The sequence below is a fragment of the Rutilus rutilus genome (genome assembly GCF_951802725.1).
Source record: "Rutilus rutilus genome assembly, chromosome: 7".
NCBI classification, from domain to species: domain Eukaryota; kingdom Metazoa; phylum Chordata; class Actinopteri; order Cypriniformes; family Leuciscidae; genus Rutilus; species Rutilus rutilus.
Genome location: NC_140221.1, coordinates 20,216,714 through 20,229,054, shown reverse-complemented (window position 1 = coordinate 20,229,054; position 12,341 = coordinate 20,216,714). Strand labels below are relative to the sequence as shown.

The 12,341-nt window shown below is 40.4% G+C and overlaps 1 protein-coding gene across 1 annotated transcript in view; it reads left to right on the top strand.

Moving 5' to 3' along the window:
• Nucleotides 1-12,341, top strand: part of sv2ca (synaptic vesicle glycoprotein 2Ca) — a 45,741-nt gene that overhangs the window by 20,371 nt on the left and 13,029 nt on the right. The window contains exon 3 of the mRNA XM_084415225.1: nucleotides 9,071-9,251. Within this exon, the coding sequence (XP_084271351.1) occupies nucleotides 9,071-9,251 (181 nt within the window). The remainder of the gene's footprint in view (nucleotides 1-9,070; nucleotides 9,252-12,341) is intronic.

The following is a 12,341-nucleotide window of genomic DNA, read 5'->3' as shown; positions in this document are numbered from 1 at the left end:
AAAGGGGGAAGTGGGTCGTAAAAGGGATTCAGTTACAGAGTCTGCCCAGTCTGTGGGACTTAGAAAGTGTTTTCACTTTTAATTAGTATATAAATTAAAAGTCCATTTTTACCCATCGAGCCATAGTCGTTACATATCCCCCTTTTTGTTAGATAAAGACCTCGGAAGGACTTTATCGAACAACAAATTCGCGCAATGGTCGATGGCAAGTGGCTGATGACTGAGGACTCAGGTCAAATGAGGTTTAGGTGAGCCCCGGATCGGGACCCCCCTTTTTGCGGTCCCATAGGAAACCACCAGACACGGCTTTGTGAGCTTTGCGGTGGCTGCTCACATTTGGTAGGGTCTGGTACAGGGTGAAAGCCAAGACGGGAGTCAGGGCGTGGTCGGTTGCTGTGGAGGTGCACAGCACAGGGTCAGCTGCGGTCCAGGTATGGACACAGGTGAGGTGTTCAGGCTGGGCGGTTGCCCATGCTTGGAGGGACTGTGTTGAGTGCGAGTCCTGCCTTGGTGTTCAGGACTCAGGGTTGCTCTCTCCGTGCGATGCCGGATGCCGGACCTGGTGATGTCTGATTGTGGCTGCTTTCTCGCGAACCACCACAGCATCCTGTTAGGGGCAATAGGGAGAGAGAGAGAGAGAGAGAGAGGGAGAAGGAGAAAACAACAACAAAAAAATTTCCAGCGAAGGACGTCCTTGGTTGGCTTAGGACAGTCTTTTGTTTTCGCTGAGGTTGGTATGCCACATGCTTTAATGTCCCATGTGTGGCTTTGGTGCTGCGGTGTTCAGCACATGGTGTGTTTACTGGGCACGCTTGACCCCCCTTTTGTGCGCTGTGACCTTACAAGCTGTGGCGCTGTGATGGCAACATGTGCACAATGCGATTTGAAAGTCCGGTGAACGCAGCATGTGCGTGGACTCAGAGAGCAATCTTAGTTACTGGCTGTCAGTGTTCAGATGTCGTGTGAGGGTGGCAGGTGGGGTAAGCGGTGGCATAGGACAAGTTTGTTCTTCAGAGGCCCGCATGACCTTGTTTGTACACAGCGGAGGCAGCGTTAGTGGCTCTGAGGTGTGCAGTGTAATTGTCAAGGTTCGTTTGTGCTGTGTAATCACTGCAATCTTGAAGGTGTTAGGATGGTCGTTGTGTGACCATGTAAAGTGTTCGAACCACCCCCTTTTCGATCAGTTTCCTTATAAACGTTGGCGTTTGAGCTGGTGAGGTGATCGAAGGGTGGCTCAGGCTGATGTCGGTGCTGTCACTTTGTGAAGTGCTGTCACTTTGTGAGGTGACAGTTAGCATTGTAGCCTGTGGATGGAAAGCAATGTTCTGGGTGCTTGTTTCAGGTTTTATGCTGAGGCATAAAATGTCAGGCCTGTTCTATTCGCCCGTCCTGTGAAGGAGCTCTTTCAGCACACTCAGGATGTCAGTTGTATCAGAAGTGGCTGCGCTGTCTTCATTGTGGGGTGTAGGTTCCGTAGGAATACTGTTCTGAAGGCGACATTTTCTTCCATGTCGGTTCTGCTGGATGTCAACGGCTTGGAAAAACCCTGGGTCTGATTCTCAGCAGGTACAGTGCATCCCAAGCGGTCGCGTTGGGGACAGTGTGTAAATGAAAGTCAATGTCTGAAAGGTACGTGTACATTGTGGTCTTCAGCAAACATAGGGATGTTTCTGGCCATCTTGTCAAAGCTTGTGGGGTGAGAGAGCTGTTTGTTGGGGGCCCAATCCGTCTGGGGGGATTCTGACCCATTACAGCTCTACTCACTTCAGCTTGTGATGTGTTGACAGTGCAGTGGGCTTGCGCCCGCCTTTTCAGCTTTGTGTGTGTGGCTGAAAGGCACAGACTCGCTGGAAGGGGATAACAGTGTGAGGTGTGTTTCCCCTTCCCGGTCACCTTTAAGTCTGTCAAAATGTGCAAGTTCTTTGTGAGCAATGTCAAGTTCGTACCTGAGATCATGACTTAGCTGAGAAAGCTGATGGAGTTCAGCTCAGGCCATTCGTAAATGGGTTTTACGGGCCTTGACTTCAGAGTCTTTGTCTCTGAGTTCAATATGTGCTCTCTCTATGAGAGCTTCAGCCAGTCGGAGTCTTTCGTCGCGTTCCTTCCTGGTGTTGTCCTCCGACTGCTGGCTGCCGTCTGTGTGTAGACGGAGGTCGTCTAGGGCATTTTGAAGTCTTTCAACTTCCTGACGCAGTGTTGCGTTGGTCTCGTCCTCTTGCAGGGAGAGTAGCTGGTCTAGACGACTTTGGGTGTGGTCCCGGTCCTTCCGGGCCACTGTGGCTTGAAGCCGTAGTGTGGCTGTCTTTTGCTGCAGGTCGGCGTTGCTCCTTTCGCTGTCCCGGGCCCTGGCGACGAGTTTGAGTGCGAGGTTTCCGAAGATTTTGGACAGCTGCTCGTGGCTGTATGTCTGGGCTGGATCATGGGACTCGAACTGGTCCAGGTCTGTGTCCCGTTGCTCTTGGCTCAAGATCGTCTTAGCGGACTGCAGGACAGGGTGAGCTCGACATCTCCGCTTACTGTTGGCGAGAGAGCACAGCACACACAAAAGAAAACAAAATGCAAGTTTGTTTTTAGGTTAATGCGCTAGACTCATACGGGCCGCTGCCGTTATGAGAATTTGGGCTAACTGATGCTGGCAGTTAGCAGAGCCAATTGCGTGGGTACGTTTTAGACCCACAATAGAAATTTTGGCAGGCGGTAGCCTGGTGGTCGTCTAGCGACGCCCGCTTTGATCGTCACTCTATTATTCAGCTTTCCTGGGGTCTCTCTTAGGTTCTGTGTCTAAGTGAAATGAAGAAAACAAATCACAACAGAGTGGAGAAAGAGACAAGGTTGAAGGTAGGGAAGATCAGAATGAAACACAACACAAGGAAGTGAATTGGTCTGCAATGACATGTCACAAACAATAACACGGGGAGTGTTATAAAATAAAAATAAAGAGGCCTAAGCCTAAACACTGACTGAGTCCTGCCAATAGATACACAATAAGGGATTAAGATGTTAGACTTAATGTAAATTAAGGCTTTCTGGTGTCATCAAATTGAGTAAATATGTATGCAGGAGTCCGAGGCGAAGGCTTTACTAAAATAGTGATACAAAAAAAAAATTATTATGATAACTGATGGTGATTTATCAGAATAAACTACCCCACCCCCCCCCTTTTGGAGAAAAGAGGGAAGAGGAAAAAAAAAATTATCAATGAAATAAAATTTGAATAAACAACACAGGTTTGAGACGCAGGCAGAGGAAAAGGCCCCGGCAGTGGGTTTGTGCCACAAGGGTGAGGGCCGTGTTTCCTCTCAGTGGTCCACCTGGTTGAATAGACACAATTTGAAAAATGCAAACTTGTTTAAATTAAAATTCAAATAAGCATGCACGGAGAGGTCCAAAATAATAATAATAAGGAAGGAAAGAAAATTAGAATGATAACAGTGATGTATCAATACTAAAAATAATCAAAACTGAAATTCAGAATGACTTCCTATAATCCTTACAATAACACTGAAGTTATTAGTATTGATTATAAAATAATCAAACGAGAAGGGTAGCAATGTTGAGACACTTCAATGAGACTTGGGGGTGAAACAGATATTGATGAGTCGACCCACGATGGCCACACGGTGGCGTGCTTCTTCCTGGGTGGACTTATCAATGAACTGAGTGAATCAAATCTAAGTTTTTAATTCGAAAAGTTTTCTTTTTTTTTTCGAACTTAACTTAAAGTGTGACAGTCAAAAATAGCAAAGAGAATTGTCTAACTCCAAATAATATCAGCATAAGCTAAGCTTTGAATGCAGTTAAGTATTTGAGAGAGAAAATGAATGCAGAGAGAAAAAGAAATTGAAAGCAGGTATTATCTTAGAACGCCACGAGATGGCGTAGTTGCGCTCGCGCAGGCTGACGTCAGTGGGAGGCGACGCTCACGCAGGATGACGTCGGTGGGGGCGCGTAATTTGAGCACTGCCACACCTCTAGAGGCTGCCCTCTAGGGTCGGTGACGTGATTCAGCAGTTAAGACAGCAGATTTTTTTATCTGTGGAATCGCGAGTATTTTGCGCTCTGTTGCATGCGGAAAATGAGCGAGTTTTACAGCACGTGACTACGGGGATTACACATTATGCATTACACATTGAGACGGTTTTAGAATAAGAACAGGGATTATCATCTTTTCTTAATTCATAAAACTGGTCTCCAATTTACACATTATATATTATACACATGAGACGGTTTAAAGAAGGAGAACAGGGATTATCATCCGTTTTCTTAATTCATGAAACTGGCCTCCAATTACATATTATACATATAAATGGTTTACATAACAACAGGTATTAAAACTTCGTGTTTTAATCACTAGAAACTGTGAGCAAACAGGCGTTGAACATCTATTTACTTAAGCTGTGAGCACACCAGGCATCAGAACAGCTGTGAGCAGGACTTATCATCTGCTCATCTCCCATAAGCATTAATCAAAATAGCACTTTTATGATTTTTGCGTAGGTTTACGAAATTGGATCGCGAGGCCAATTTCTGACCGGGAGTTTATCGTTAACGTATTGTATATCATAAGGCCTATTACGACTGAAAAACTATCAGATTTACGTCTTCGTCCTAAAAGAGATCCTTCGTCTTCATTTAGTCGGTTTAAATCATGTTACATGTATCAACTGCAAAGAGTTTTGTTTCGTCTTTACAGAGACAGATGTAATGTCATGAACTGCAGTTTTAGCAGAGCTGGGCTGGCTTTGTGCCTGCCTTCAGCTGGGTGAGTTCGCTTTACGACTTCTCTCACAGTTCAAAAACATGCATGCACAATTTTTAATCAACAAATCAATAAACTTATGACTGAAACTGAATTTTCCACCAAGTAAAGTTTGAAATGCGTCGCGTTTCTCCACCAAAATGTAGCGTTTATAGGTAACAATCGTAATTAGGTCATATATGAAATATTAGCTCGAGCAATATTCAAATTTGGGGAAATATTAAAATCATAACTCATAGTCATAATTCATAAATTTCACATATGCGATTACATTACCTGCTAATTATCAAAAATATTTCGTTCTGTAACTGGTCTCTCATCAGTCATTCGACCAGCGAATACTTTGATTATACCCGTTAAGAAGGAATATTTATATTATCAAACCTCAGACAAATTCTCTCCTGGCCGTGGATGCAAATTGCTGGGTTTATGAATCAAAATAAAGAGCTAGTAGCCAGATCTTATCGCAATTTCATTGACAATTACATTGGTGGGATTGTAACACAGAGTCAGTCAAAGTATAAAAGATTTATTTAATCAAAAATGACACACAAAGGATTATATGTATATAGGAAGTAATATAGGCTAATCTACGTACGTAAAATTACACAAGACACACGAACGTTTAAACAAACAAACATAAACATGACTTGATCAGAATGAAAATAGGAAGAAAGTGAGGGAGAAAGTATGGTAATTCACAAACAGAACCTTTTAAGAGACAACTGTGAAAGCCGCTTCGAGAGAGATCATTTGATACGTTACTTGCGATTCTGTTCCTTTGTCTGTGTGAAGCTGGGCTTCGGGACCACGTGCGTATCTTGGCTGGACCGTGTCTCATCGATTTGTAGGCTTGCGTTTCGCGTGAAGTTCTTAAAACTTACTGATCGTAACATTACCGAGAGGTACGGAAGTCTCTTCCCGGTGCGGGAAGGGCGAGAAAACTTGGTTACAGGACGAGACTGGATTTCTACATCCGCGGTTGGTTTAGATGAAGGCCCTGTGCCTTCTCTCGCTCCGCTGCCCTTGGTGCAGGGAGGGGTGAGAGTGCAGAGTTCAGAGTTCGGAGTCCCGAGGGTGAGAGAGTATGAGCGCAGAGAGAGCGAGCGTCTGCTTGTGTTGTGGTTTTTAAAGCAGCGCGGGGTAACGCCCCGTTTGATGACGGGACCCAATGAAATCTTTCGGTTCTGAGGCGGGAGCGTTTCATTGTTTGTGAAGGAACGCCTCTTCTGATCGTACACAGAAAAATGCATTAAAACTTTAATACCACCTTATGTCTAGGAATAAACATTTTGTGCGGAATATAGTTTCTATCTCTGTATAAAGAAGCTCAGTACGATCCGTAAGATATCACACCCGACATTAATATCAGTTAATGAAACAGATACATCTCAAATGTATCAACACACGTGTCCATTACATCTGCAGAGGTGCGTAAATATCTCAATTTATCCCATCACAACCCATAGACAAGAAAACTACATAAAACATTTTGATAATGATTCATGCGTGTGTGTAACTTGTATTTTAGGAGTTTCAGAGTGGTTTGGTGTGTGTGTGTGATTCAGAGTGGGTTTTCTCTTGAGATCGGAATGTCAATAATGTCTTTGAAGCTCACACTGTGGAAAGGGGGAAGTGGGTCGTAAAAGGGATTCAGTTACAGAGTCTGCCCAGTCTGTGGGACTTAGAAAGTGTTTTCACTTTTAATTAGTATATAAATTAAAAGTCCATTTTTACCCATCGAGCCATAGTCGTTACATACTAATACTGTGTTTGACCCCCTTTCGCCTTCAGAACTGCCTTAATTCTACGTGGCATTGATTCAACAAGGTGCTGAAAGCATTCTTTAGAAATGTTGGCCCATATTGATAGGATAGCATCTTGCAGTTGATGGAGATTTGTGGGATGCACATCCAGGGCACGAAGCTCCCGTTCCACCACATCCCAAAGATGCTCTATTGGGTTGAAATCTGGTGACTGTGGGGGCCATTTTAGTACAGTGAACTCATTGTCATGTTCAAGAAACCAATTTGAAATGATTCGAGCTTTGTGACATGGTGCATTATCCTGCTGGAAGTAGCCATCAGAGGATGGGTACATGGTGGTCATAAAGGGATGGACATGGTCAGAAACAATGCTCAGGTAGGCCGTGGCATTTAAACGATGCCCAATTGGCACTAAGGGGCCTAAAGTGTGCCAAGAAAACATCCCCCACACCATTACACCACCACCACCAGCCTGCACAGTGGTAACAAGGCATGATGGATCCATGTTCTCATTCTGTTTACGCCAAATTCTGACTCTGCCATCTGAATGTCTCAACAGAAATCGAGACTCATCAGACCAGGCAACATTTTACCAGTCTTCAACTGTCCAATTTTGGTGAGCTTGTGCAAATTGTAGCCTCTTTTTCCTATTTGTAGTGGAGATGAGTGGTACCCGGTGGGGTCTTCTGCTGTTGTAGCCCATCCGCCTCAAGGTTGTGCGTGTTGTGGCTTCACAAATGCTTTGCTGCATACCTCGGTTGTAACGAGTGGTTATTTCAGTCAAAGTTGCTCTTCTATCAGCTTGAATCAGTCGGGCCATTCTCCTCTGACCTCTAGCATCAACAAGGCATTTTCGCCCACAGGACTGCCGCATACTGGATGTTTTTCCCTTTTCACACCATTCTTTGTAAACCCTAGAAATGGTTGTGCGTGAAAATCCCAGTAACTGAGCAGATTGTGAAATACTCAGACCGGCCCGTCTGGCACCAACAACCATGCCACGCTCAAAATTGCTTAAATCACCTTTCTTTCCCATTCTGACATTCAGTTTGGAGTTCAGGAGATTGTCTTGACCAGGACCACACCCCTAAATGCATTGAAGCAACTGCCATGTGATTGGTTGATTAGATAATTGCATTAATGAGAAATTGAACAGGTGTTCCTAATAATCCTTTAGGTGAGTGTATGTAAATGTATAGTATACTTTTATTTAGGCTAACCCAGTCTAACATTTTGTTTTCATTTTCAGTCAGTGCCATCTTCTGTTTTGCCTGAGTTCCTAGACATTGTTAGTTTCCTAGTTGTTCATTAATTCCTGCACCTGTTCTGTTTTACCTCGATTAGTTCTCCCTGTGTATTTATTCCCTGAGTTCTGTCTGTTCTTTGCCCGGTTTCGTTTTTATGTTTTTATTTTATGTGGTTGTTTTTAATTACTCTGTGTGATCTTCTGCGTGTTCCCGTTTGAATATATTAAAGGCTGTTTTTGTTTGATTTCTCGTCTTCATGTGCATCATTACAGCCCATTTATGACACCAAGCTCTTCCTTTTTTTTTTTTTTTTTTTTTTTTTTTTTTTTATTGTGTCAAATTGTCATGGATTCAGCCAACACACCCCCAGAACCAGTTCTCCTCCAGAGACTCATTGCCTTGGACCCATTATCTTCATCATGCTTGTCTTCAACCCTGCATGCAGAAATACCCCATCAGCTAAGTGTGACTGTCATTTGAACTGCTTGTACTCATCATCACTAACCTGTCTGACGATCTTCCAGATCACCATCAACCCTTTAATAAAGAACTGTTACTTTTACCTTCATGACTCCTCTTCTGTTTCGTGACACAATTAGATTATTTGTAGAAAATTCAGTCTGCTGAAGAGGAATAACATTTATTTGATTTTATTGTACCTGTAAAGCTGCACATTTTTCATCAAAATAATAATGTCAGAAAATATCAGACTCAAAATATTAGCTTGTGTTTTTGTCTGTATTTAACATTTTATCTGCAGTATCCTAATGCTGTGCTCTAGATATGTAGGCATCTTATTACAATACACAATCACTGCAGATCCTTTTCAGTTAAATCCTTTAGATGCTAATGTTTTTGTAAATGTTGAAAGTACAGCATATAGTAAAGCATGTTTGACAGTGATATCAGAAAGCTTCTGTAGAGAATTCTGAGATCACTAAAATCTGATACATTTTTAATGGCTATTTGTTTTTCCTTTGGACTACTTATGTAATCAGTTTTCACGGTCCCTTGTGCTAATAGCATCATCACAGAAAGTCTCCTGCATTTCACCTGGAAAACAACAAACAAAGTCCTCAGGTGAAAACATCAGTCAACTGAAAGTTTAATGGAGTTCCTGTTCCAAGAAGCAGCATATAAATAATTTTGTTCATATAAATCAGCACGCAAACAAGAATGAAGGCGAAAACTAACTCTCCTGAATATGACAACTTTAGTCTGTGTGTTTCTCTGCCTGAGGTGTGTGTTCCTACTGTTTCACTTTGTTCTTTTTTTTCCTCTCCTCTTATTCACTACAGGCAGCATTGTGTATCTGGGAATGATGGTAGGGGCCTTCTTCTGGGGCGGCTTGGCCGACAAGTTGGGCAGACGGCAGTGTCTGCTCCTTTGTATGTCCATAAATGGCTTCTTCGCCTTCCTATCATCTTTTGTGCAGGGCTATGGCGTCTTCTTGCTTTGTCGCACGATAGCCGGCTTAGGGTGAGTCCGTTTCCTGCGTCTTCAACATTAAATTGACATTTAAGTTTGAAAAGTTCAAAATGTGGATCTTCATAAAGACTTTAGATTCTGTACATCACTACAATACAATAAAATATCAATAAAAATATATACACCATTGTTTGAGGTCAGTAAGATTTCTTTTCTTTAAGAAATTAATACTTTTATTCAAGGATCCTTTAAATTGATCAAAAGTGACAGTAAAAACTTTTGCATTGTTACAAAAGATTTCTATTTAGAATAAATGTTGTTGTTTTACTTTCTATTCATTAAAGAATCCTGACAAAAAAAAAATGATTACGGTTTCCACAAAAATATTAAGCAGCGGAACTGTTTTCAACATTGACAACAATAATAAATGTTTCTTGAGCGGCAAATCAGAATATTAGAATGATTTCTGAAGGATCATGTGATGCTGAAGACTGGAGTAATGATGCTGAAAATTAAGCTTTGCCATCACAGGGATAAATTACATTTTTGAAATGTATTTTAAATCTAATAATATTTCACAATATTAGTACTTTACTGTATTGTCGATTAAATAAATACAAATTAAAGATGTATAAAGTGAGAAAATACTGTTTATGTAGATAGTTTATACTGATTAAAGATTGTATTTTTTATACCACGATCATGCCTCAAAATAGGCTATTTTTCGGAACATACATCCTACAGTGATTCTTCCGATGTTTGTAAAGAAGTCTTCCACACACAACACTGAAAAGTATCTCTGCCACTCCCATGTGTAAACAGACATATGGAAATTATCAATTTAACACACTACCTAAATATAGTCTCCACCTGCACCTTGACATGTGTTTCTGGAAAGCGATTTTGGCTGGTATCATGAGAAACTATACAATGGGCATCTTTTATCAACCCTCCTCTAAAATGAGAATGTCTCCCCTATTCTTTAGATAATAGTCTTTTTCAGACAGACAATACATTACATCTGGCTGGATCAATAGGCTCTGCAGTGCTGCTTTCTTGGGTCTCTGATTCTCCATTGCTGGCGGACACTGTCTATTGGTCCATGGCTAAAGCACTTGTCTCTCTGATGATGGTGTTCTTGTGAATCTTTGAACACATTCAGCCTGTAATGACTTGCACTGAAGCCTGCGCCTCCTAATGAGCATTTCACAGGATGTTGTTGCTAATTAGGATGTCAATATGGGTACAATGATAAGTAGTATTATGTCTGTATAAAATAATATATGTTTCAGTTTTAATTTCTTATTTCAAAAATAATACAGGATGAGGTCGCTGTCATACAGGTTTACAATTCGCAGTGTTAACCCAAACCTTCAACACAGAGATAGGTTTTTTTGCTGATAAAGAAATCTTTGAATGGCCATTTTTCGATAAATTTATAAAATAAAAAGAAGTCTCTTATGCTCACCAAGGATGCATTTATTTGATCAAAAATACAGTAAAGACAGTAATAATGTGAAAATTATTATAATTTACAACTGATTTCTTATTAAATATATTTTAAAATGTAATTTATTCCTGTGATGGTAAAGCTACATTTTCAGCCTCATTACTTACAGTCTTCATTGTCACATGATCCTTCAGAAATCATTATAATATGCTGATTTGGTAACATTTCTTATTATTTTGATCAATGTTGAAAACAGTTTGTATATATGTGGAAACAGTAATATATATATTTTTCAGGATTCTTTGATGAATAGAAAGTTCAAAAGAACAGCATTTTTACAAAGTAAAAGTCTCTAAATAAAATATCTTATTGACTTTTAAATGGTAGTATCAGAAAAGGTTGGTAAAGTCCAGATTTAAATCATCTTTGATTCTTTTAAATGCTAACATTTTGGAAGTTTCTGGTTTACATTGTATTTCAGTGTCTTTCCTTCAAATATTGATCTGAAGAAGAAACCGGGGACTAATTAACGCAGTAGTAGCAATTAAATGAAATCTCACAGACAAGACTTATTTTGTTTTTCTTGTGTGGACACAGAGTAGTCTTTAATTACATCAAGTCTATTGCTTTACACATGTAGTGTTTTTCTGATTGATTTCTGAGATTTAAAATATCTATCTAAAAGATTAATGATTTACAACTGACTTGTTAAGGGAGGAGTGCTCCTCATAGCCCTCAGTAGATTCTTTTTAGCAGTTTTTCACATTTTTCATTGTAATGTTTCAGTCTTAAATATTTGTTTGCCTATCCTAACTTAATGTGAAGTGCAAGCCATTTTTAGGTTGATTTCCCTAAAAGTGTAACATTACTATTTAAAAACAAACAAAAAGGTTTTGGAAACCATCTTGAAATTTTTGCAATTCAGTTTGATGACGGTGGCAACACAGAAATTACACACTTACAGTTTTTCTCAATTGCTAACACACTATAACTGACTCAGCTGGCACAGTTTCCCAAACCATTCATTCAGTTCTCAAAACAAAGACACATTTCACCTGTTTTTGCACACATACCAGTTTTCTTAACAATCTCTTCAAAATTCTACACAAAAATGCTTTCATTTTACACAGGCTTAACCTCATTCAGAAAACAAACACATAATATAATTAACTCAGGCATCACAATGTGCACTCAAGTAAGACAAATTCCTCCTTGTGTAAACATTACATAGCAAAACTGATGACACATCAGAATCTCAGGATAATATAAATAGAGCACAAGTGATTGTGCTTTAGAAAATGCATCCTAACACTGGAGAGAGAGCTGAAAGAATCATCTACAGGGATTTTATATTACTTATTCACACAGTGAAATTACAGTACTTTCGATGAGGGAAATTTCCCTTTGTACAGTAAACTTTGTATACCATCAAACTCGGGATTGTCAAATACATTTTTTAGCCAAATATTTTTTTCATGTTCTGTAGTTTTGCAAAACTGAGAAATGACTGCCTAGGGAAGGTACATAGAGAATGTCTGCTTTACAGAAGTGCAATGTAAATAAACTTTTCTTTAAGCTCATTGTTGTACAGTATTTTGCTGTATCTGGACCCCTCTGTTCATGTTGCATACTGTAATAGACATTGAGCTGCAAAATATATCTGAAACCTAAAAAGAGATTTTTGTTACAGT